At 38.0% G+C, this 27,644-nt stretch overlaps 1 protein-coding gene across 5 annotated transcripts in view; it reads left to right on the forward strand.

Annotated features, from left to right (window-relative positions):
- The window catches only part of radil (Ras association and DIL domains), a 58,985-nt gene extending 40,216 nt beyond the window's left edge, over positions 1–18,769 (forward strand). For 3 of the 5 annotated variants that reach the window (XM_049469959.1, XM_049469961.1, XM_049469963.1), the window contains 5 exons: positions 852–1,042; positions 6,111–6,501; positions 7,553–7,695; positions 10,550–10,689; positions 12,525–18,769. In XM_049469959.1, the coding sequence (XP_049325916.1) occupies positions 852–1,042; positions 6,111–6,501; positions 7,553–7,695; positions 10,550–10,689; positions 12,525–12,624 (965 nt within the window). In that variant the 3' untranslated portion in view covers positions 12,625–18,769. Of the gene's footprint in view, positions 1–851; positions 1,043–6,110; positions 6,502–7,552; positions 7,696–10,549; positions 10,690–12,524 lie in introns of those variants that run through there. The other 2 variants (XM_049469960.1, XM_049469962.1) reach the window with 2 other exon arrangements.
- The last annotated feature ends 8,875 nt before the right edge of the window (positions 18,770–27,644 follow it).

Genomic DNA, 27,644 nt, shown 5'->3' on the forward strand with positions numbered 1-27,644 from the left:
TAGAAAAATACTTTAAAGTGACAGTCTGTATTATTTAGTTTCTAAACTGAAAGCAGAAGCATTTCTGAGTGGAGAAGAATGTGGATAAAATATTGTGTTTAGTGGTATCAGTGTGCTGGAACGACCATCACTGCTAAGCCTAATATATTCATTCTAAAAACTGGGGTCTCGGGTCGCTTTTCATGGGAGTTCTTCTTCTGGCCACGTCCCGCGTCTTTACGTACTCACGTCACACGTACAGCCTCTAAAAGATGATCCGGCTCAGTTTTACTAAACGGGTTTTACGAGCGGCTGGTGGAGCAATGGAGACTTCAGAAGAGGAAACTCAGAGCTCAGGAGCTCATTTACTCATAGTAAAACCAAAGAAACAAAGGAGTTTCTGAAAGGAGACCACATTACAACTCGCCCAGTTCACAATGATTCTTCCGCATGCTTGGTGCAATTACCCGTCTCACTAGAGAGGGCCCTAAATCCCTCAAATCCCAAGGATACTTGGCACTCAAGAACTTTGAAAGTATCCTCAAGTGCAGTCTCAAAGACACTCAAAAACATTATGATGAAACTGGCTCTCATCAGGACCACCCCAGTCAAGGAAGACCAAGAAAACCTCTGTTGCACAGGATAAGTTCATCAGAGATACGAGCCTCAGAAATTACATGTTAATATCATCCGAGATAAGAGCATCTAAATGCTTCACAGAGCTTCACAAAGTCACTACTATCCTTATGTGTTGCTTTATATTCTGGATGACTGTATTTATTTACAATGTAGGAAAAAAAATAAAAAGACTGAATGAGAAGTTGTGTCCAAACTTTTGACTGGTACTGTATGTCACTGTGGGTTATTTGCAGTGGACTTGTTGGAAAGCTTTGAGAACCACCCTCCTATTGTGTTGCCCAGCGCCGGATTTAAGGTGGACCTGGAGAGTGACAGTGTGGAAGACAGTATCTACAGGCAACTTCTTTATATCAGGCACTTCCTGTGGGGGCTCCGCACAAAGACACATCCCTCCAACGGCAGCACAGACAGACAGGAAAACCAGGTGTGTTTCCATCACAGAGAGCTTAAAAGTAAAGTAAAATGTTCTTTTTTTGGTTATTAAAAAAAAAATTCAAAAGGCTCTAATTTACACCCTGCACAAGGTGCAACTTGGCAACAGTCTATTTTCACGCCGTGCACCTGCATAGTTTAAATAGCATTGATAATAATAAATATATCTACACTGATGGGTGTGGTGGTCTAGAAGTGAGGTGTGTTCAGGTCATTTCTGGTGTATTGCTATCTTGCATGTCACAGCATGTAAAATCGCGATTACTCCATTTTGAAAATGGCATTAAAACTGTTTTTGGATCAACCAAATTAATTGTAAAAAAAAGTCGCCCAGCAAGTCGAGGCAAGTAGTTTTATTGTTAATACTGCATATGTACAGGACATACAGAGAGTTGCAATTACGTTACTCTCCTTCACAAAAAATTACAGCAAGTACAGAAAATAGATATATAATATAAAAGAATGTGAGACACTTTATGTACAATAAAACAAGGACACAAATAGACATATGTAAGACAGAAGACAATAGTGCAATAGTGATGGGGGGGTGAAAATAAGATATATAACATAAAGAATGGGAGACACTATATGTACAATACACGAATAGACATACTTAAGACAGAAGACAATAGTGCAATAGTGATTAAGGGTGATTAAGGACAGTACAAGTATAAACAGAACCTGTATAAAACAGTAGTGCAAATATCTGACAACAGTCAGAGGCCCAGTTCTATCTTAGCCACGCAGGTGCACAAACACGGACGCAAAATGCAGCTTTTATATGAACAATAAACTGAATTAAGAATAAAAAAACACTACTGATCCCTTAAATGAACTGCTGGCGTACCTTCACAGCGTGAGCGCGCTAGAGACATGTAAAGCACTGCACTTTTAAGATCCCAACAAGCCAAAGTCAGAGCGCAGGGAGCACCTGCCTTTTAAAAAGGAATGACAACTGGCACACTGATTGGTTTATTTCATGCTACGCCCAAAACACCCCCATTATTATTTAAAGAGAATTAGTACACGCCTTCTGCGCATTTCGTGGCAGTCAAGGCGTATTTTTTAAGCCCTTGTGATACAAAAAACACACACTGGCATGCCCTAAATCAAGCTGGCCTCTGTTCCCTTACTGTTCCTGGAGTCAGGGTTACAGAGTCTCAGGATGACGACCAAGATGAATTCTGAGGTCCTTTCCCAGTCAAACTGGTAGACATGAGAGTCACACTTAATCTGATTAAGGGATTAGTTTTGTAATTAAGCGCCACTCTGCTGGACAGATTATGGCCAGTGTGTATCTTAATCCCTCGCAGAAGAACACTCCGAATTTCTGCAGTACACAGGCATTGTTAGGAGATTATTCCACACACCACCTTTGTTTGTTTGATTATTTTTTGCCAAACGAAGTGTCAGTGTAATTAATGTGTCCTCAAGCCTGTATAGGAAGATTAGTGTGGAATTTAGGGCCTCATTGTCATCCAGTGCTCAGTGCTAAGCAGTGGGAAAAAAATACAGGACACTTTTAGCAACCGACCATTACTAAACAGTAGGGGTGAAATGATTACTCGAACAATTTGAGTTACTCGATTTAAAAAATTTATCAAATAATTTTTTGTGCCTCGAGTAATCGTTTACTAAATATTAAAATGCAGAGCACGGAATTTAGCGTGGATTTTAATGTGAAAAAACATGCTTAGCGTTACGTCACACACGCACAGGAAGCAGGAAGTGGAGGAGGCGGAGATTTTTAGAGCGGTGATCAGGTAAATTTAACTTATAACAAATCAATGAGATTAACATTACTGTACCTTAATAACATAACGACATCGCTGTGGAGCGCTGAGTATTAAAAAATTACTCTCTAATGTGCGTGTGATTAGTTTATTACAACGGAGACAAGTTCTAGACTTAATACAGGCTTTATGTAAACAGTAAACACTGCGCTGTGGAGTTTATAAATAAATATATGTTAAAGTTAGCTGGTATTGTCATTTAGCTAAGATGCACAACATAAAACCAATGTTTATGCCTTTATTATTGATTAATGCCCTAAATTTAATACTTACAAGAGATCCTAAGTTGAAATAATTTAACTTAATTTATTAAATCATGAATTATTAAAATATTACTTGTGGTATTTATGTCTATTTTGTGTTTTATTTATTTCAGTTTGTGTTTGCAACATGAAAAATGTATGTTGTGAATAAAAAAAAAAGTAACCTATTGGTCATTCATTATTAAGTAAAATTTGTTATTTTATGAAAACTGTTATTTTATGTTTTATCCGATTACTTGATTAATCGAATCGATTCTTCAGTAGAGTACTCAATTACTAAAATAATCGATAGCTGCAGCCCTACTAAACAGAGAGAAAATTTTACTGTAGTAAAGTGTTCAAGAATAAATATTGGTACTCACATTATATTGTCATTAATATAAATTTGTAAAAACACCAAATAAATTGATGATGTCCTCTTTGCTGGTATGTAAAACTTTTGTAGCATTCAATAAAGTATAGTTAGGTACCATCATTATTTTTTGGCCAGACTTCACTGTTGAGCTTTCTGGAGGTGTCGTGGGCCTAATTCAGCGAAACACTGACGAAGGAAGGTGCCTGCCTGATGACCCCTGAGAAGAGCTTGCACTGAAGTTTGTGTTAGAGTTTGTATGAAGGGGATTGGTGTGGTCTTACTGTTCTTGTAGTAATTTGTCTCTTGAGTCTTTGCAGACGTCTGAGTACTTGGCAGTTGAGGCACGGACCATGAACATAGTTCGCTATGCTTCTGGATTCTTGTCGAGCCAGTATCAGATGGTAGTGGTTGCTGTGCTCTGCTCACGCAACTTATAATGTTATTTATTGTGTGTGATTGTGCTTACGTAGGGTGCTGTGGTAAGTGTGTTGTTGCCATAGGTTAAGGAAGTGAGCTTAGATTAAGGAGGGATTCTGTTTGTTCATAGGTTATTTTTCGGTAGGTCTGTTACTTGGCAGTTGAGGCAATGGACCATGAACATAGTGTTAGGCTGTGCTTCTGGATCCTTGTCGAGCCAGTATCAGATTGTGGTGGTTTTGGCTATTGTTGTTAGTTGAGTGAGTAGTAGATCCTGGCTGAGCCCTATGCATAACCCCAGCTGTTAGGTGCAGGATTTGTCAATTTCCTGTATTATATTACTTACTTTCCAGGATAAGCAAGTTTAAAACACACTTATTCCTCTTTAATATAACATCTAAAAGTTATACTTCAATATACCATCTGGACTGTAAAATAAAGCAAATCTACCATGACAATGTATGACCAATGTATCTAAACATTTGCATACAGCTCTACAGTAACAGCAAAACCAGCAGCTCTTGAATGGGAGAGATAAATTTACACTTGCTGTATGTTAGTCTTTCCAGCAGGGAGCAGGTCTCTCAGAGTTTTTTTTTGTAGACTTGTAATTTAGAAGATCCAGTGATATTCAGGAGGAAAATGTACTCAGAATAAAGGCCAGTCTGAAACACTTGTGCTTAACAAGAATGCACCACCAATCTGCTCTAGACTCATTAGCAAGATATACTCTGACATGCCAGAAATCATGGGATAGCATCACTGGTAAAATTACATGCTCTATTGAGTTTCTAATATAAAAATAATTAATCATATTGATTAAATTCATTTATTTTTGAATGAAATTATTGTAATAAGTAACAAAAAATATATCATGTTCCAAGATTTTGTTACATTTTCTATAGGTATTTATTTATGGTTATACAAAGTGTTTAGAAAATGTCATTCTGTAGCAGTCCACACAACATCTAGCAAGTAAATTGACTGTTAATTCTAATGTTTACTGGTTAGCTAGAAGTTATAATTAGAATTTGACAGGATAACCACTGGTAGAAAGCCAAACTAATCAGAAATCTAATGTAGTCAGCTAGCATTAGAATTGAAAGCCAAGCTAACTGCTAGCAATAATAAAAATGAAAGCTAATGTATCCAGCTAGCACTACAGTTGAAAGGCAAAAAGCATTAGAACTGAAAGCCATGCTAACCAGCTAGCCTTAGAACTGAAAGCCATGCTAACCGCTAGCATTAGAAATAAAAGCTAATGTAGTCAGCTAGCATTAGAATTGAAGGCCAAACCACCCGGCTAGCATTGGAACTGACAGCCAGGCTAACTGCTAGCATAAGAACCAAAAGCTAATGTAACCAGCATTACAAATGTAATTTAAGCTAACCAGTTAGCATTAGAATTGCCAAGCTAACTAACTAGCAATAGTATTGAGCAACAAACTAGCATTAGAATTGGAAGTCAAATTAACCATCTAACCAAATTTGACAAGCTAACAAGCTAGCATTAAAATAAAGCCAAGCTAATCACCTAGTATTAGAAATAAAGGCCTATCTAACCAACTAGCACACTATTTTCAAGCCAAGCAAATCAGCTAGCATTAAAATTTGACAATCTAACCTGTAATCAATAAAATTGGAATCCAATCTAACAGCTATCATTAGAATTGACAACCAATCTATTCAGCTAGCATTTAAATTGGAAGATAAGTTAACTTGTTTGCAAATTCTAATGCTAGCTGGTTAACAATGCATTAACAATGCACAAGCTCAGAAGTAGTAACCAAGCTAACCAGCTTGCATTGAAAGTGCTAGCATAGCATTAAGTTAGTAGTTGTCTCATGCTACCTGGTTAGCATGGCTGCATATTCTAATGCTAACTGGGTATGTTGCAAGTTTAAAAACTCATTAACTGATTATCTGTTTATATATATGACCTCTGTCTCTAATTACCTCCATTATTTATTAGATGAAGGTCAGTGGTTGAATGTGTTCCAGTCTTACAAAAATGTTAAATGAAAAAATGCCAATATGCTCCCATAAAATGGTTAATAAATTTCTGCTTTATGTTTTATGTTTCAGTTTAAAATCGATATTTGCTATAATGAAGTAACGTTATCATGATGACCGCCATAAATATTTACGGTGTATAATAAGTACTACATTACTCTTCACCTCCTCACTGAAGATCAGTGCACTCACAGCTTCGTTGTTGCTGATATTTTCCAGCGTGACCATCTTCAGCCCCACTGTAGCCCCCGGCCTGCTGCCCCCCAGCGAGGAGAGGGAGAGGGTGAGGTGCGGGACTGCTCCGGGACCCTAGGGGGACGTGGAGAGGGGGCGGGAGCGGAGGACAGAGCGACAGACAGAGCACCGCACAGCGCTCACTACAGAAACGGGACTGCCAGCCGCCTCGGCAGCCAGTCTCACGGCCCAGAGTCGTCCTGTCTCCTCACTCCTCCTAACACCCCTCTCTACCCAGACCTTGCACACTCACAGGCTGGTGCACCACTTTACCCTGAATACGCCCACTCACGCGCTCACACACAGGCTAATGGGTGTGTGCGCTCCACCCCTGAGCACAAGAAGATCAATGGATTCATCAGTAATGGCATTGAAGGTTAGTCAAAATATCCACATACTGTTATTTACCATAATTCGGTGTGTGTGTGTGTGTTTGTAAATGAGTGTTTCTTCAATAAGGGGCAATTATTAGAACGTTTCAAACAATTTACTCAAAAAATATATTAAATATATATTATATATTAGCAGTCAGGTTGTGAGGAGCAGTAAAGTCACTCCACTGAAGTACGGCGTTATACCACCAATGGTTAGCTGCTAATGCTAATGCTTCAGCTTTAGTGCTAGAGAAATTTGAAAATCTAAGCTTACTATAAATAAACTGAAGCACTTTACTCACCCAAAAAACAGTTTTCATAAAAGAAATCTGTGTAGATTAACATCCAGTGCTCCTTCGCCTTTAAAAGAAAGTCTTTTTAATTGCAGTTTTGTTTAGCTTAGCTTTACTTAACTTAGTTACCATTGCATTGTCTAAATGAGGTTCAGAATAACATACAGACATGATACACACGATCCTCTCTCTCCCTGCTACAGCAGTCTCCATGTCTTAAAGTGCCCAAACCCAACACATGATTACTTACAAAATATCAGTGAAGTAAAAGTTTAAAAGTTGTAAAAATAAATTGTAGTTTTCTAAATAGTTTAAAAACAAGATAAAATTACATTTAGGGTATTTAATTGATACAGCAGTAAAAAATCAGTGGAACAATTTAAAAAGTCTGCTGTTCTTCAAAAAAGTCATTTTTGGTTATATTTTGGCCAAAAATATTCATTTTGGTATGTACCCAACTTTGGTTTTGTTTAAATATTTCCAAAGAAATCTTCCAAGGAAACAAAACCTTGTCCTAATTGAGGAATCACTCATACTGTATGTTGAAAATTGTCTGCACATCCATGTTTGTTCAGTCTGATTGTTGGCTTGTGTTTTCCCCTTTTTAGTATATGTAGAAGTTTCTGCACCATGCATCAGTGTATAATGCTGCTTGGGAATTGCATACTGCATGTATGTGTGTGTGAGTGTGTGTCCATGTCTTAACAAACCCTGAGTCCTGTGTGTGTGTGTGTGTGTGTGTGTGTGTCCCCTCGACCAGGCCCTCTGAGTGGCTGTGGCTTACCTTTCCCCGTCCCTCTGCCCCATACCCTGGGTCCCGACTCTGACGCTATCTGTTCCATCTTTGTAGTGGACCTGGACAAAGGACCTTATGGCCTTGGCATGGGACTTATCGATGGACTTGTGAGTTTCGGCTACACCCTAAAATCAAATCCCTGGAGGTCATACTGTCGTACAAATTTAACTCTTAGCATTAATCAGACTGAATACAGAATAGCCTTCTGTAAACAAAACAACATTTTTGCACTTTATAAATTGTAATTTTACCTCTGTTATCCATTCTAACCTCAAGTGTGATTAAGGCATAAACTTTACATAATGAAGGAACAGAACATAGCTGGCCAAAACTGCTTATTAGTTAAATATTATTTAAAAATGTATGGACATACCCCTTGAACTTTTTAACATTTGGTCACCTTAAAAGCACAAACTTGTATAAAAATGTATTTTATTGAGATTAAGTGATATACCAACGTAAAGTAGCACATCACTGTAAAATAGATAGAAAATGATACATGGTTTTCAAATTTTTAATCAAATAAAAATCTGAAAAGATAAAATGGAAATCACTGCAAATCAATTGCCTTAAGAAATCACTTAATTAGCTAACTAGAGTCCAGCTGTGTGTAATTTAGTCTCAGTATAAATACAATTGTTCTCTGAAGGCCTCATTGGTTTGTTAGAGAAAACTAGTGAACAAACAGCATTATGAAGAACAAGGAACTCACAAGACAGTTCAGAGATAAAGGTGTGGAGAAGTTTAAAGCAGGGTTAGATTATATAAAAAAAAACATATCCCAAGCTTTGAGCATTACAAAGGAGCCCTGTTCAATCCATCGTCCACAAATGGAAAAAGGATTCTACAACTGCAAACCTACCAAGACCTGTCCGGCAGTTAAAACAGACAGACCAAGGAAGGAGAACACTGTTCAGAGAAGCAGCCAAGAGGCCCATGATCACTCTGGAGGAGCTGCAGAAATCCACAGCTCAGGTGGGAGAATCCATCCACAAATCTGGCCTTTATAGAAGAGACACTACGAGTGCCAGTTTTAGTTTGTAGCCACAAGCCATGTGAAAACCGGTGGAGGAAGATGCTGTGGTCAGATTTTTGGCCTAAATATAAAGCGCTGTGTGTGGTGGAAAAGTTACACTCATCACCCTCAACACACCATCCCCACTGTGAAACATGGTGGTGGCAGCATCATGCTGTGGGGATACTTTTCTTCAGCAAGGACAGGAAAGCAGGTCAGAGCTGCTGGGAAGATGGATGGAACTAAATATAGGGCAATCCTGAAGACAGCAAAAAGCTTAAAACTGGGAAGGAGATTCATCTTTCAGCAAGACAATGACCCTAAACATACAACGAGACCTGCAGTGGAATGATTTAGATTAAGACCTAAATCCCATTGAGCTTCTGTGGCAAGACATGAAAACTGCTGTTTGCAGATGCTCTCCATCCAACCCGACTGAGCTTGAGCTGGTTTGTAAAGAAGAATGAGCAAAAATCTTGTAGAGACAAACCTCTTGTAGCAAAAGACTTGCAGCAAAAAGTGGCTCTACTAACTATTGATATGCGGGGATAAATACTTTTGCACATCACACTTTTTAGATTTTTATTTTCCACTTCACAATTTTCTGCTACTTTGTGTTGGTCTATCACAAATCTTAATCAAATACATGTCATTTTGGGGTCGTAGGGGAATAAATACTCAAATAAGAACTGTAAATACTCTTTTCAAATTCTTATGCAACCTGACTTATATTTAAATCAAAATCCATGCTGATACTAATTAATCATCATTCATGCATGAGATGTGGAATCATCAATGCTTTGTGAAGTTTGTGGAGTCAAATTTGTGGAGCAGAATTTCAAGGCACTGAAGCATGTTCTTTGATGTTTGTGCATATTTATGACTTTTAACTGAAGAAAACATGACACTTTTTATTTTTATCAGAAGGTGCCCACTATAGCTCGTCTTGTGTATTATTTTATAACGTTTTGTAACACTGTAGGTTAGACAGTCTGAACAATAAATTAAAATAACTTAAAATCCTTTTGTTTGTTCACAGATGAGCCAAAACATTATGAACCCCTGGTTAGCATGCTGTTGGTCTATTTTCTGACAATAATACATGATTGAATTTCGTATTACGTACAAAGAATGTAGGAAAATATTAATTTGTTGAATTAACACAATGTTTTATTTTGCAATGCTGTAATGATTCTCAAAAACACATACATTTCTGCTTTTTATGGTGTGTTGTTATACTAGGATAGTTGTTTTTTTAAAGTTTTATGTAACACAACGCTTGTATTGTGATACATATCATATTAATACACAGCCCTACAACCACCTTTAGCAATCATATTTCAGTGTAACTGGAGAATGTTCAATTACTATATTTTTTGCACTATAATGAGCACTTAAAATCCTTTAAGTTTCAAAAATCATCAGTGCACCTTATAATCCTTATGTATGACACCAAATACGACACCAAATTGTCCGTGTAACAACTTTTTTTGGAATATGTTGCAGACCTGAAATGCAGAGATGGATGTTAATTAATAAATTAAATTAAGTTTATCAGACAAAACGTGAAATATATTAGATTTATACTGACTGCAATTAAATAAAAGTCTAAATAAATCTTAGAATGTAAGTACAAACTTCTAAATTGAGGTTGATGTGCAGCATTGTTATGAGATAATCAATATTATTCTGTGAATTTAAAGACGGTCATAATGTTTTGGCTCATTAATGTAAATCTGTTCTTGAGACATGGATTCTAAAGACCTTTACAAACCAAGTATGATACATTTGTGAGATTTATGTTTCTTACGTTCAGTATAGAGAAGTAGGATTTTTACTCTTAAAAGGAATCATTTTTATTTCAGTCTTTATCAGTCCGTTCTCTGTGATAGACATATTAAAACTTCACAGACGTCTCACCTGTGATCTGAACTCTCTATGCACAGCACACTCCTCTGAACTCACCTGGAATCTACATCCGCACGCTGATCCCTGATGGTCCAGCTGCTTCGGATGGCCGCCTGCATATTGGAGACAGAATTCTGGCTGTAAATGGAACCAGCCTCATTGGAGCTGATTACCAGAGGTCAGCACCACTCATGCATGCTCATTCTCCATCTGCCTCTCACTGGCTCTCTCTTGTGTGCACACACACACACACACACACACTCACACTCACGCTGTATACAAGTCAAGGTGCTTTTCCTGCAGAGTTCAGAGTGTTTTAAAAGTTGGGTTGTGAAATGGGATATATGTACTGTGTATTATACAGTGTTTGCCCTCCTATAGATTTATTTTGTTTTTGCTTTTTTGTCATATTGAAATTTTTCCGATTATCAAACAAAATTTAATATCAGACAAAGATAACCTGAGTAAATATTAAATAACACTTTTTAAATGATCATTTTATTTATGAAAGGAAAAAACTATCCAAACCACTCTAGCCCTGTGTGAAAAAGTGTTTGCCCCCTAAACCTAATAACTTGGTTGTGCCACCCTCAGCAGCAACAACTGCACTCAAGCTTTACTGATTACTGGCAGTCTTTCACCTTTCTGTGAAGGGAGTTTGATCCACTCTACAGAAATGTTTTAATTTAGACACATTGGAGAGTTTCCGAGCATCTCAATCAGGCTGCAGAACCTAAGTACGCCTGAGCTTGAGGTCAAGAACTGGGTGGGGTGGGCTAGATCAATTTGGAGGTTTTTTTTATCTCTTATTAAATGAAATCATCATCGAAAAATTACTTTTTTACATTACTCAGGTTATATTTGTCTGACATTAAAGTTTTTTTGATAATCTGAAAAATCTAAGTATGACAAAAATGCAAAAAAGGAAGTGTGTGAATGTACTGATGCTATATATAAGAGATAACAATATTAGATCGAAAGAATACATTTATTCGGGAAAACTGTTTAACAATTAAAATGAGGCTCTAATACCTGGTTGGGCACCTCTTAACTTGAATACAAGATGCAATACAGTTGAGCATGGAGACATACAGGTTCAGTATGGCTGGTTAGTAGTCTTATAACTTTACCAGCCTTTACAGTGGGGGCTTTGCAGTGCAGGAAACTCACAGATCAATCGAGCACATATAAATATCCCCAAAGATGCTCCTCAGTCTCTGTGCAGATTTGAGTTTGTCGCACACACAGGACAGAGGAGAGTGACAGCAGAACCCAAATTTTTAGCAAAAAAATCCGTCAGTAATCTCTCATAAAGAGGTACTCTACCCAAAAGTAGTCTCTCAGCAGAGGAAGCGCCCTCTTTTTTTACACACTTTTGTGGAAAAACCCAGTGTCTAATCAGACCACACCTGTAATCATTTATATATATCTGCTTAATACGCAACTGCATGCAGAGTGTGTTCATTTTTTATTATTATTTATTGTTGCTGTCAATCCAAAACTGTGTATATATGGCGGCTTTACAGGAGAAGGAAAAATTATCTTAACTTTAATAAGCAATAAAGGAATCCAAAGCGAACTTAGACCTTGCCAATTTGAAATAAATACATTTAGAAAATAAAATGAAAATGATTTTTTAGAATGGAATTCTTCTGTGAGAAAACACAACAGCAATAATGAGCCCCTCCTCAAAATTAGCCCAGAATCAGTGCTGGGTGCAAATGTGTAAAAGTGGCCATTTTTCAAGAGCTGTACCATCATGCACTGAACTTTATTTTTATTTTATTTTATTTATTTATTCTTTGATCAGTCCAGTGACTGTTGGTCAATCCAGTATTCATCATTTGATATATACAAGGTGTTATTGTAGATACTGTTCTTGCCATAGAAATTAATCAATAGAATGCCAATATTGTAATAAAGCACCTCCTCAGTAGTCCTTGTAGTTCAGAACTGACTGTATCTCCTCTTTCTCTCTTTTTCTCTCTCTCTCTCTCTCTCTCTCTCTCTCAGTGCTGTTGATCTGATCAGGTTGGGCGGAGGGCGGCTCCGGTTTCTCGTCGCTAAGTCAGATCCTGAAGTGTCGGAGAAGATCAGTGCCTCTTCCTGCTGAGACTTGGGGGAATAATGGAGGGGGCTACATCTTCGTTTCTCCACCAAAGCAAAACGAGTAGCTAACAGAAGCCCTCTTTACGTTTAGGAGGCAGTGAATAAGCACATTACGAGACACTCAGCGACCACTCTCCTTAACCTCCTATTGCACTTAGAGGAGAGCCGTAGCACAGCAGGACCTTCAACAGGACAACAACACCTTTTTCTTCTTCGCTTCCTTTTGGATCTTAGGGCAGTCTCCCAGAATAGAGATTTGTAAAAGATGCTGAAGAGATGATTCTGTATAATCGCTGTCATATCAGAATTCCACAGCTCCGGATGTTTAGTTTTTTTTTTTTGAGACCAGGATTTTCATTTGAGGCCACCAGCTTTTCATGATTGTACAGCATGGCATGTTGGTCCATGATTACATCAAATGAGACATTACTACACAAAATACATAGAAAATGAATAAGTAATGATATGAGTTGTCAGGTTTTGTTATGACAGCGATTAAATGCTTGTATCAGACTATGCTTGACAGTAAAACACAACACCACATCAGAAAACGTTGGGACAGTATGGAAAATGCCAGAAAATATATACATATGTATTTACTTCTCACATTGTTCACTTCATTTAATTTGTTAATATACATCCATATTATACATTTCTGCATTTTTAGGCCTGCAACACGTTGCAAAAATAGTTGGGACAAGGCTTTTATTAAGATAATAATGAGCTTATTAGACATGCAGTTTTAAATAGGTGATTGCAATCATGGTTTGGTACCACAGCATGCCACAAAAAGCTGCTTTAATGTCATTAAACAATTTAAGGAATCAGGATTTAAGAAACAATTTAACCCTTTCAGACCTGAATTATGTTCCAGTCATGGGATAAGAATAAGAATATAAGAATGCTGTTTTTTGTGTGATGTACACAAAACAGGACAGTAATATTTTAATCTAAACTCCTAACTAAAACATTTAACTGCTTTATAATGTTCATTGCATTGTTTAGCATTTGTATTTTATATTTGCTATATTTGCGACCTCTTTATTTCACCACCCATGCCTGAACAAAAAAATAACGATTATTAAAAGTGTTCTAAAAAACATAAAATCAGTAAAAATGAGCTCTTACTTTGCCTCATGTCCGAGGTACTGTATTTTCCAGTGCAGTGGGTGGGGCTTATGTCTGATGGACAACAGGCCTTAATGATTGTTATATGCTTAAACATTAAAACATTAAAAAATGTGCAATGTCCCTTGTAATGCACTGCACCAAGAACTGTCATTTAGCAGTGGCTGATTAAACCACAACCAGGAGCAAGGGATTAGTTTGGCAAACCTTTGTCAAGCACTAAAATACAAATTTACATTCATAAATGGCACTATAGACTTGAGAGTAGAGATATACTTGCTTTTATTAACTATATGTTCACGTACCTCACGAAGTGGTGCCTCACGTATTTTGCATTCGTTTTGTGTTGCTTGTGCACATCTAAAACCATAGGGGGCGGTACATCCCTCAGCAGCATCTTACGAAGAACTTACAGACAGTTTTGAGGAGCAGCTCCATGATGAGTCCTTGCTGCTGCACATCGACAAATATGCTAATTTAGAACAGCTGGTGAAAGATCAGCCTCGCTTTAAAGGTCAATGTGGAAACGTGTAAATTGAAATGAAAACAAATCAGTGACCGCTACGTCCGTGCAAGACTGCAAATGCTATAGGAACAGAGCAGGCACAGAGCTGACAAGGGTTTTGTCCCGCAGGGGCCTAAACTGTCCTCTAGTGGAAGCCTCCAGTAACATTCATAATAATAGATACATTGGTAATGCACCATGGGCCCTATCGTGCATGCTCATTGCTATCTTACACCCTGTCAACAGCCTTTTTTCTCGCCTTGCGCCCACGCTGTAAAATAGCATCAGAGTTTAAGAATAAATCTACAGTGAGTCTGGAAGTGAGGTGCGTTAAGGTCAATTTCTGGTGTGTTGCTCTCTTGGCAAATCCAAATCAAATCAAATGTATTTAATTGATTTAATTATATAGAGCTTTCTACAACTGATGTTGTAACCAACAGCTTTACAGAGCAAAGAATCAGACAAAACCCTAAACATATAATAAAGAACCCCCCAGTGAGCGCAGAGGCAAGAAAAAGCTCCCTCAGAGCTGGAGGAGAAAGAAACCTTAGGAGGAGCAAGACTCACATATAAGGGGGAACCATCCTACCACTGTTCAGACAGCTTTTAAATGAATTTCAAAAAGTCCAAAAAGTCTTAATACATCCAGCTTTTACATCCACAATAAACAGAAGTGAAAAAAAAATAAATAAATAATATTGCTGTTCCCTTAAATTACCAGCTGGCTCACCTTTACATTGTGAACATGGAGGTCAGTATCCTCTGCTGAAACACATAAAAGCGCCACACTGTTAAAATATCAATGCGCCAAAGTTAGAGTGCAGCTGGCTCTTAAAGGGAAATACAGGTGACACACTGATAACTTGGTTCAGTTCATGTTACGCCCAAAACACGCCCTGTGCGCTATAGATCGATAAAATAGGGCCTCATGTGTTTCAGACCAAAGACAAAAATGACCATTTAGAGTGTCATCAGCAAAATAACATTTCAAACACATTATCGCTTGGTATCCTTGGTGTCAAACGTCTTTTAAGTGTTGTGAGAAGGAATATGTGCATTACAGAGTAGAAAATGTTTTACCATCCCATCTTTTTTGGAATATGTCACAGGCCTAAATGCAGGGATTAATTGAGTATGAAATACATTGGGTAATTTTGTCTGCATTTTTGTTTTTGCAGTTTGCATACTGTCACAACTTTTTCTGATTTGGAGAAGTAACTGATAACACAGTGAACAGATTCCACAGCCAGTTTTGCTAAATTGGTAAATCATTGTTTGCGTTTAGCCTTTTTTCTTCATATAAGCTTGAAATTGAAGTGTAAATTTGCTCTAAATTTGAAGATGTGCCGTCTTTTTTCGACAGCCTTGCTAAAAAGACACAATGTATCCTGTTTACAGTTACTTATCACACATGTCTGAAAAAAAAAGAGCTTCCGCTTGGTAAATTTCTGAATGTTTCTGATCAATGAAGTTACCTCTGTATGAACTCCACAGCTAAATGGTAAAACTGCAAAATGAATAGTACATAAACATAGACCAAATGTGCTGCAATGTTCAGTTTCATGTACAGTTGTGATGGGAAGTTTATGTGCACTCATGGTCATATGTAAGTGTCATGGCAATATTGAGCTTGTATAGTATTTTGTTTGGGGAGGGAACAATAGTATTGAGACACCTGCTCATTCATTGGCTCCTCTGAAGTCAAGAGTACTAAAAAGAGTTTGTCCTGCTTTTGTTGGAGTAACTGTCTACAGTCTAGGAAAGGTGTTCTACTAGATCATGGAGCATTGCTGTGAGGGTTTGATTGCAGTCAGTGAGAAGAGTGTTAGCAAGGTCAGAGTGTTTAAAAATGATCACCCTACCACTTCAACCCAAAAGAATTGGATAAAGCGCCATAATTCCAGAGAACACAGTTCCTATGCTCCACCGCCATCTAAATCAAGTTACTTACTCTTAGTAAGTGCTAAGCAAGGCATTGTGGAAGTAGCTACACCTTTTTGAACTGTACCATCATATAATTCTTTGATATATCATATCATTCTTTGATTCTTTGAACTGATAGTTGTGGAAATGACTCTTAGGTAAATCTACATCCATCCTTCTTAGGTCTGCTCTGAGCTCCTTGAACATTCTTATTGTGGTTACTAAGGCCATTCTATACCATTTTTTAACCAGTGGGAAAACTTTAGACCAGTTAGATTCTGTGTTGCTAAATAAGCATCAAGAAAGTGTCTCATCAATGGCTGTTATCAGATGCTAACTTGCTAAACAAAGCATATTAACTAAGGGTGCTTTCACACCTATCAAAACAGAAATAAAAATAATCTGAGAATGTGAGAAAATTCCCATTTACTCACAATTTAGCTAGGCCAATTGTCCCACCTATTCAATTGCTAGTCAGCTGTATATCCCCCATCACTGATGATGCCACAACACCAGGAGGGTGAAGACTAACACATGCCTCCTCTGATACATGTGAAGTCAGACTCTGCCTCTTTTCAAACTGCTGCTGATGCAGCATTGCTGAATAGCATCACAGCGTACTTGGAGGAAAGTACAGCACAGGTGCCTTGTGCTGACTGGCATCACACTAGAAGTGATGATTGCCATCTACCCACTTGGAGAGAGCAAGTCCTCTCCCAGGGCTGCGGGAGCTGATGGCAAGCTGCATGGCCGGGATTCAAACCAGTGATCTCCCAATCATCACTGGACCACTCCACCGCCCTTGACAATCATCTTTTACATTCAATTTTCCGTGAGATGTGCATGTGAATGGGAGTCGGTTTTAAAAGGGAGCTAGAATTCATCACAACATTCTACAAGCCAATTAATATGAAGTATAGAGAGAGACACAGCACATGTAACTGATAATGATAGGATGCAGTAGTTATTTAATGTGCTTAATAAACTGCAGTGTAAAACCAAAACTAACCGGACCAAATACTGTATGCATAATGTATCAACTCTGATCTGGGCTTTTATGCAAATTTGAGAGCTTTTCTTGCTAGATACCGGCCTCGTCCAACATTGCTATCGCATCATTAGCAGGCTTGTCCCACATCACTACCACACAGTTAGTATGACCTTTCTTGCTATCCATTAGTCTCTATGCTCTCCCACTGAGTAACTCTAAGTTAGCTAACCATGTGGAGAAAACCAGGCCGAGCCTGGTTTATAAGTGTTCCAAGCTGAACTGTGTCTGTGTGGAAAAGACATACGTAGCCAATCGGGATCACTAACAGGACATTAAGAGACCTTGATCTTAAAATTAGATTACATTGTTAAACTTCCAGAACCACTGAGGTTGGTATATAAAAAGCTCCGGTATATATATAAAGCTCTGGACAAAAATATAAGAGACCACTTAAAAATTATGAGTTTCTTTGGTTTTACCAATTTTCTGGCACCAGGAGTGGTATAAAGTTATCCAAAAGCAGTGTGTAAGACTGGTGGAGGAGAACATGCCAAGATGCATGAAAACTGCGATTACAAACCAGGGTTACTCCACCAAATATTGATTTTTGAACTCTTAAAACTTTATGAATATGAACTTGTTTTTTTTTTAAAGCTCTGCGTCTTTTTTGTTTTTGTTTTGTCTTTTTGGAGAAATGTTGTCCGTAGTTTTTAGAATAAAACAAGAATGTTCGTTTTACTCAAACAAATACCTATAAACAGCAAAATCAAAGAAACTGATTTAGAAACTGAAGTGGTCTCTTTTTTCAAGAGTTGTATATCTATATATCTATATTTATTTTGACACTGTTGATTTCAGCTTCTTTCAGCTAATTGTGTATGTTATAACTCATTCTGCCTCAGAAAAAGAACTATATTGCTATGACATTCATGATCATGATAAATGTGCATAAGCCATAAACTTCCAACTACAGCTGTATCTAGTTTATCATTAGGTTTAGTTTCATTTGACCATCATTTGCGCTAACTGATGTCAAATATTCCTACTTATCTCTGCCTGTACCAGCGCTTTCTTCTTTTTAATCCTTTCTTCTTACATTTTCTTGTCCGTCTTCCTTATAAAAGTACTTTTCCCATGTTATTTTTTTTTTCAAACTTTTTCCAGATATTACGACCTGTTCTTTCTTCTTCTATCAAAGCCCCCATCAGAAATGCTGTAAGCAGTGCTGTTGCTGCCTGTAGAATAGCACCAACATTAAAAACAGGGTAAACGCATTATAGAATGAAATCCTCTGTTGTTGCAGTAGTTAAATATGACCTGCTAATATAAGGATTTCTGATTGGGGCTTTAAACTCATATCCTATCCGTATATACTTGACATACAGACTTATAATAAGACACAAATACATAAACGAGCTGGCGTTTTTATTTATAACAAAAAAAAAAAGATCGAATCTGCACAAGTTTTACGATATGCAAAAATGACATTTATTTTTGTTCCCATTATTTCATGTTTGTATATTATCTGTATTGGTATATTTCATAATTGCATTTTTTCTCAATTAAACTTGTATTTGGAGGATTTATATGTCGATATACATTCAAATTAAACTGAACACTGGGAAAAAATAATGATGTGGATGTCTTCTGATTATAAAGAAAGGGTGATGTGTTCACAGTCCACCAGAAGAGGGCACTAGAAGTCTGCATGAGGATGAGATTCAAGAGGCAACTGTGCCAAATCACAGACAAATGGGAAACAAATTACTTTTACTGTGCTTTTAAAATAGTAAATTAACCCATAAGATCCCAGACCCAGATGCCAAATTCAAAATTGAATGAGCTGAATTCCTTTAGCAACTTGTTTATGATTTTTTTTTATTGTGGTAACATGACTGTAAATATTTTAGGGTTAAAATGTAACCAAATGTAACATAAATGACAAAAACATTTTGTTCTGGAAATCATATCAGAACTAGTTATGGAAAGTAATACATTTATATGGAAAGTAGTTTACGGACTATAAGGTGCATCGTATTATAATGTGCACGATCAATGAATGTCTGTTTTCTGGTCTTTTTACATACTTAAGGTGCACCAGACTATAAGGTGCATTTTAAGCGACAAAAGTAAGAAACAATAGTGTTGTCATGTTGTTAATCTACAAATATTTATCTCATGAAAACTGTTTTTGGGGGGAGTAAACTTACTCTAAGAAAGTCTACTTACCGCAAACATACTTAGAGTAAGTTTAATTACAGTAAGCTTAGAGTTCCAGTATTTTAGTCTGGTTAGCAGCAGTGCTAGCCAAAGATAGCAGCATTTAACGCTAGTAAACGCCACCCAATAGCGCTATACTGAGGAACCCTGAGTGTTCCGGTAAGCCAGGGTGATATCAGCTAGCGGTTCATACCACGTAGCTTGTTTTACCACGGTAAACCCACAGACTATACAGTCCGATATACTCACCTCTGAACGACGGAAAAGTCTGAGTATTGAAACAACACAAAACATTTTGGATATAATATAAATGCAGGGTTTCGAAAGTTTTAACAGAAACTGTTATTTTTAGTTCAAATTTTTGAGTGCAAATAAAGGTGGATTTAAAAAATAATATAATTTAAAAGTTATTTTATTTTAGTAATTCAGTTCAACATGTAAAACTCATATGTAAAACTCAATCACTGATTGGTGGAAACTTCACACTAGACCTCAAGCAGTTTGGACTGTGTGTCTCTCCACTCTTCCTCCAGACTCTCCCTTGATTTCCAAATGAAATGTTAAATTTACTGATGGTCAGTGATGGTTTGGAGAGACATGTCATCTGCTGGTGTTGATCCACTGTGTTTTATTATCAAGTCTAAAGTCAGTGCAGTTTTGTTTTCCCACAAAATCTTACAGCACTTCATGCTTCCCTCTGCTGACAACTTTTATGAAGATTCAGATTTCATTTTCCAGCAGGCCTTGGCACACTGCCAAAAGTACCAATTGGTCTTATATAATATTCTAATTTTCTGAGAGAGTGATTTTTGGATTTTCATTGGCTGTAAGCCAAAATCATCAACAACAAAAGAAATAAACACTTAAAATAGATCACTCTGTGTGTGATACATCTATATAATATATGGGTTTCATGTTTTTTTAACTGAATTACTGGATTTAGATAACTTTCCAATGAGATTCAATTTTTTTGAGATGCGCCTGTATTTAGTTTCAATAAAGCTCTAAATAAAGAAAAAATATGTACATTAATACATCACCAATTAGTAATTAACAAATTACAGTAAATAAAATATGTGAAGCCTTTACTTATCATCTTTAGTAAGATTATGGCCTGTAGAATCAGAAGCCTTTTTGGTTCAAATCCCAAGCCTAAGATATGAGACTGACTAGGTATACTAAACCTTAGTTGTGACCTTGGCCAAGGTCTTCATCCAGAGCCCTACGCATTCTGTTATTTATTTTTTGGTGGGCACAAAAACAGTAGCAAAGTACTATCAGGTGTTCCACAGGTCCTGGGAGCACAGGTTACCTCCCAAAACACATGTGGAGGGGCTTGAAGGAGTGCTTGAAGGTGTAAGTATCTGTGAATGTAAAAGTGTGTGATAACCTGCGTTGGACTGGTGTATGCTATTTTTCGTAAAAAAGTAATAGAAAGTTTCAATCATTTTCAAATTTGAGCATTTACAAAATTAAAGTGGCAGTCCGTAGGATTTTGTTTCTAAACTGAAAGCAGTAGCATTTCTGAGTAGGGAATGGGTAAAATATTGTGTTTAATGGTACCAGTGTGCTGAAACGACCATCATTCATGCTAAGCCTAATATATTTACTCTAAAAACTGGGGTGTCGGGTCACTTTTCGCAGGAGTTCTTCTTCTGACCACGTCACACGTCTTTAAGTACTTACGTCATACATACAGCCTCTAAAAGAGAATTTTTTACTGAATGCGAGCGGCTGGTGGAGCAATGGAGACTTCAGAAGAGGAACCTCAGAAGCTCCTTCACTCATAGTAAAACCAAAGAAACGAACGAGTGAAGTTTCTGACTGACCTCTCTCTCTCTCTCTCTCTCTCTCTCTCTTAAATGTATTTATATTAATAATAATGTGTTCACTCAGAGAATACCTTAAAATGTTTTGGTGCACAGTACTTGTTAAACTATATCCCCAAAGTAAGTAAAAATGCAATGATGTAGTGAACCTCTGAACATTTGCCTCTCTAAAATGCTCTTTTTATGCTTCTATTGCTGCTGTTTTCATTAGTATCACTTACTATTCCAGCTTTTGGTTGGTCTTTCCCAATTTTTTTTTTGCAATGTGTTGCTATGTTTATCGAAAAAATGGTCAACTGTCTCACTTTCACGTATTATATTGTGAATAACATATGGACCTATAAAATTTGTGAATCATTGCATTGCATTTATTTACTTGTAAACCTATTTTTAAACTGTACTGTATACGACCACACATATAACCCTACTGAGGGAGCAGACTTATAGCTGAAAGTGGCCAGCAGGGGGCACCATTGGCATAGAAATACAGTTAAATCACTGCATCATGTCTCAGAGATCATTCATTCAGATTTGTTACGAATTTATGTTTTTACCTACAGTAGTTTTACAGTAGTGGAGTAATCAGTTATCAAACAAATATGATAAAACAATAATGCACTATACATATACAGTGTCCCTTATTCTTGGTTGAAAATTACCTTAATTTTGAGTTTATATACTTCAATGCAAAAAACAACAACACTGGAATGTCTTAAGCATGTTTCAGCCTGTTAAATCACAGATTTGCAGATTGAGTATTGTTAATAATGGATTAATCCAATACTAGTAATAGCAGTAGGTGTGCAATATTTAGTAGCAGATTTGCAAATGCATATGCAAATGTATATTCGTGCACAATTATGCTAAAAAAAGCGAAGGAAAAATTGCACAGGGAGTGGTAATGCTTGGCTTCTAAAAAAACATTACTTGCATACCTAGAGAGTCTCAGGTCTCAGGCTGTGCAAGTGCACCACCCTAACAATGCGCAAAGAGATTTTGCGATACCTCCTCATTGGTGTTGGCAAAGTGTCTATTTGCAATTCTAAACCAATCAACGCACAGGTGCGGGGTGAACCTGTGGTCTTGGCAACCCGTCTGAATTCCAATTGAATTTCCCCAGTTGCAAAGGCTACCTCAGCTCCTCACTGACAGGTGTAAGATTAACTTTGTTAGGAGCGGGCTCGTCCGTGCGCGACAAATTAAATTAATGGAACAAATTTCCCCCGTAATTAAGATAAAAATTCATGTCAGCTATAACCTTGCCGAGCGCTAATTATGTACAAATGATTTATCATCTGTTTCGGCCGGAATATTAATCTTCACCTCTTCTCCAGCCGCCGCTAGTGTTAAGAGATGAAGCTTGATTAACACTGACAGTTCCGGGAACGGAAGAAAGCCGCGTAGAGCCAGGCAACGAGGATTGCCTCTTTAGTTCGAGCCCGCTCGCTCTCCCTCACTCAATTAGCAGCTAGCGGATGTGCAGGCAAGCAGAACCCTTCTACAGTGACTAAATACCCCAGCTTTCACACACTCAGCCACAATACGAAATCGTTGCTATTGTCGGCACTGGGGCTTTCACACAAGGCCATGTAAAAACAAATAACAACAACTGGAAAAAAAAACCTTGCGGCTTTTTTCGACGAATGAGGATAGTTGTAAAAAAAAAGGCTATAAGCTAAAAGCAAGATGGTATTTCATGTCTTCTTGTGTTCTGGGACTCCTTGTGTTCTGTTGGAAAAAGCAAAAAAGCTTCTACCATGTAGTAGCAATGAATTATATACAGTATGGTGCTGTGAAGAAGGATTTCCAAGCCGTTATTGCTTATACCAGCACAAATACATCCTCTGGACTCCCGAAGTCAAGTCGTGAGGACAAAACCCAGTTGTAAGGCAACCCTGCTGAAAGGAGGGATCTTCTATCATCATGTACGGGGTGGCGATACAGGCTGACAGGACATTAAGCCACTCTGTGGCAATGAATGGACTTGCTAACTGTACATCCATTGCAGGAAATTAGGGTTCTAAGAGAAAGGAAGCTGTAGCTGTAGGTCGAACACCAAGAGCAATTTTGCGGGGACCGCAGAACTTCCATTTTTGCTGATCTACCAAAACCGAAGCGGCAGTAAGTTATGGTGATCACCAAACGAACAGAAAAAGGCTTCAATTTACTCATCGGCAAGGCAGACTCTCTTTGCCGTGCAGTGTTAGTAAAGAAATCAATAAACCGCAAGAACAGGTTCAGTGCCTTTGTCCTGGCTGGCTCTGAATTACCTTGGTTTTCGTGAGCGAGCCTTTCATGAAGGAGGATCTTCAAATATTGGCTTACATGAGGTTTAAAGCTCATTCCCCAAACAGGAGAGGGGGGTTTGACGTGATGATCAGGCAGGACCAAGGTCTAGTAATGGTGGATCAGTTTGAGGCAGGCGCTCGGAAGTAGATTTATTCACGGGCGCTGACACTCGGTCTATATACTGCTGATAACAGTGAAGACCCTGGATACTGCGCTCAGCAGCAGATGATGAATGGAGTGCCTGGCCGTAATTACTTATCGTTTCAGCCTCTTCTTCTCATCCTTCCCCCTCTCTCTCCTCCCCCTCTCCTCTGCGACAGAAGCACTGTCTCTGCCCTCCCTTTTTCCTCGCCAGCTCCTCTACCCCCCCTTCGTCTTGGCAGCAGAACTATCACAATAAGCAATTACAACACATTGTCTTCCAGCACAAATTAATTTATGGAGGTCCGATTAAAATGGTAGAGTACTATACATGCTGTATTCACAGACTGTCACAGCGCTCCTGAATGGGTATTTGTAAGAGAATGAAGGATAATGTAAGGAACATAACTTATCCCGCAGTGCCCTCAATTTGAATTTGTTCCTTGATGGCTGTAGGTCTTTTGCATGAAGAAGAGGTTCAGTATGTACCTGTATCTATTGATTTGTTTAAATGGCTTAAGGAATTACTGCAAAAAACACTGCTCGCTAAATGTTACTGCAAAAGCTGCAAAGGCATTCCTCTGGGTTCTTCATAGGTTGTTTGGTGTTTCTGCATGACCTTTCCTGTGAGAAGCTTTTTTTCAACAGGAGGTTATTGGCAGGTACTGCTCGCCAGAATCCAATCCAATAAACAATGCAAGATTTCTCAGCAATCAGAAAACCCTGTGGTTTCTTTGAATTAAGAGGCTTTCCATTTGGGTTAATGCATGCACCAGCAACATTTTACAGTAGGTACATTTTCTTATCATCTTGAAAATATCAACTGGATTCCAGGTCTTGCAATCAATAGTATCGTTTTGACAGAGGCATTGATAGGGGAAGGGGAAGATGTAAAAAAATGCGCTCAACAGTTGCCGAAACCAGAAGAGTTAACAAAAGGTCATCCACTGCTCTCAAGAGTTTCTAATCACAGGTTAGTTATAAAGGTTATTACACATTCTATTGAATTGATATTTAAAAGGCCATTGCTCTGAAACTACTATAAGACTGACTGTACATAATTATGCCTAGCAATGTGCCTTTGAATGGAGTATTTCACAGACATGAAAAATTAAGATAAAGTTTTTTTCTTTTCTTGAATGCATTAATCTGAGAAGAATCATCAAGTGGTATATACTACATGAATACCATGAGGAGACTCTAGCCCTTTACACATGTACATCTACAAAAAACATTGTTTGAATGACTATCTATTAAACTAGTGGTTCTCAAATTGTGGTATGTGTACCACTAGTGGTACATGAGCCATGCCATAGTGGTACGCCAGATGACCTCATTTGAATCAGCTGTACACACTAAAATAGTAAGATTGAAATCATAAACTTTAGTTTTATAGGCCCCACAAAAGACCCCTATGGAACTCCAAACAACACCAGACAAGGACCAGGTGTACCATATGAACTCCAGATGAATGGGAAGTAATTAGATGTTTTTTTAGAATCCAGTAAAGGATGCAATAACCCATAGGAGTCAGTGAGCCCTTTAAGTACATTGTGAACACCTTATAAAAGAGTTACAAATGAATGATATGGGATACGAAAATGTACACTTACATGGCTTTTCTAGTGTAAATAATATGGACTACAGATGAATTGTATTGTACCTAGATTATATTATATAGTTTAGATGTAACTTTCTTGTAAAAAAGATAAAAAAACTTTTTATCTTTATTATGGATACATTTGTAGAATAGCTGGGTAAATGTCTTCACTCTTGTACAGTAAAAATATTATATAAACCCTGTTTTCAAGTGTAACTGGTAAATACACCATACAATATGTCCAAATAATTGTAGGCACTCCTTCTAAACAATGCTTATAGCCACTTTAAGTTTGCTGATTTTGCACAGATGTGTAAATGTACACACAACTTATCTTGTCCCTTTAGAATAGAATTCTCTGGACAATGTATTGCCACCAATGCTAATGCCAGGAGTGGGCTACAGAGATATAACACTTTTGGGGGACTTGGAGATGAGGTGGGGTGGTGATTACCCAGCATCTTAATTTTTAATTACCCAGCAATTTAATAATGCTCTTGTCACTGAATGCACTCAAATCTCACAGTACTCAATAATCCAATGCTCCATTTGAAACAATTAGTCCAACCAATGTATAATATTTTTATAGTCTTGATTTTTGAATAAGGAGTGAATGAGCAGGTGTTCCAAGAGCCTTGTCCATAAAGGTTGAACAAAAAGTTGTTTTTTCATTATTTTAAAAATGTTTTGCATTGTAGATTAATACAAAAGTCATCCAAACTATAAAGAAAGCATATGGAATTATTCAGCTAACAAAAACATGTTAAACAAACCAGAATATGTTTTATATTTTAGATTCTTCAAAGTAGTTCCTCTTCTTAGATGACAGCTTTGCACATCTTGGCTAGATTTTCAGCTTTATGAGGTAGAGTGATTTGGAATGGCTTTCAGTTAACAGCTGTGCTGAACTCATCAAGAGTTAGTTATTTGAATTTCTTGTCTCTTAATGTGTTTGAGAGCATCAGTTGTAAAGTTGTGAAGAGGTAGAGTTGATATACAATCTGATCTATATTATGGCAAGAACTAGTCAAATTTATAACGATAAAAAAACATAATCAAACGTTATGATGGAACTGGCTCTCATCAGGATTGCCCCAGGGAAGGAAGAGCAAGAGTTATATCTATTGCACAGAATAAGTTCATCAGAGTTATCAGCCGCAGAAACTGCAAGTTAACAGCACTCCAGATGTTAAACTAAATGCTTCACAGAGTATTTTGGTTTGTTTAACCCTTAATTTAAATTGTAAGAAGAAATAGAAAAAAGAAAAACATTGAATAGGAAATGATGTCCAAACTTTTAAGACCAACTGCCACTCTTTTTGACCCAGCTTCTTTAGTTGACTCAGCTCTCTGAATTTTCTGACCAGAGTGGAGGTGGTGACAGCTAGACAGCTGTATCCGTCTGCTGCCTGGCTTTCCTCCGTCCACAATGCTGAGTACCTCACCCCTATGGAGCACAGTAGCTGGGATATCAAAGACGGCACCCATCTCTGCAAGGAAGTCCAGCCCCAGTATACCTGAACTTGGAAGTGCTTCTTGTCCACCATCTTTAACTTACTTCCTGTTAATGACCTTTGGCTAATGTCTACAGTGTACCACCAATCGTGACTGGAACTCCCTGGGTGATGCACTGGAAGCACAGTCCACATTGGCTCTGCTCTGCAGCTTTCCCACCACCAGCTCTGCTTGGACGGTGGAGGGCTCTAGGGACCCCGTCGCCCATAATGGGCTGCTTGAGTGAGGTGGGTGGGACCAGTTGAGCATTCACAAAAGCATCCAGTGTAAGTTCCTTGTGTACCTTGCTTGGCTGTGAAGTTGGGGTAACCTTGGCTCACCAGAGTGTGCAATTCAGTAGCCAATACTCTCAGTCACTCCACTTTCTCTTGCTGGTACTCCCGCAGTAATCACTTCTTCACTACGTCTACTGGATCACTGCTGAAAAAAAACATCTTGAGAACATCCAGGTTGTTGTTTTCTCTTTCAGGCAGATCCACCAATGGTTTTAGCACTTTACCTTTATAATTTCTGCAGTCCAGCCATGAGAGCTTGCCACCACCAGGCCCAGCTGTTCTTCATACTGATCCCAGGGCACCTCACCATCAAACTGGGGTATTTGGATCCTCATTACAGGAGGTAGTGTGGCATTCGGCGTTCTTCTTTATTGCCCTGTTCATATAGATCAAAGTATGCACTGCTAGAATCTAAAAGTGCCTGCACTTGCAGAAATATAATTTATGGTCCAAGAGATCCAGTAGATAAAGGGCTGCCACTGTGATCTGAGAGCTGCTGGTTTAAATCCCAGACGGTGCTGCTTGACATCAGCAGCCAGACTCAGAGAGAGAGTCTTAACACCCCTAATGTGACATTGGGCAGCACAAGCATCTGTTAGCTGATGTAT

This window comes from Astyanax mexicanus, chromosome 21 (genome assembly GCF_023375975.1).
Source record: "Astyanax mexicanus isolate ESR-SI-001 chromosome 21, AstMex3_surface, whole genome shotgun sequence".
Lineage (NCBI taxonomy): Eukaryota > Metazoa > Chordata > Actinopteri > Characiformes > Acestrorhamphidae > Astyanax > Astyanax mexicanus.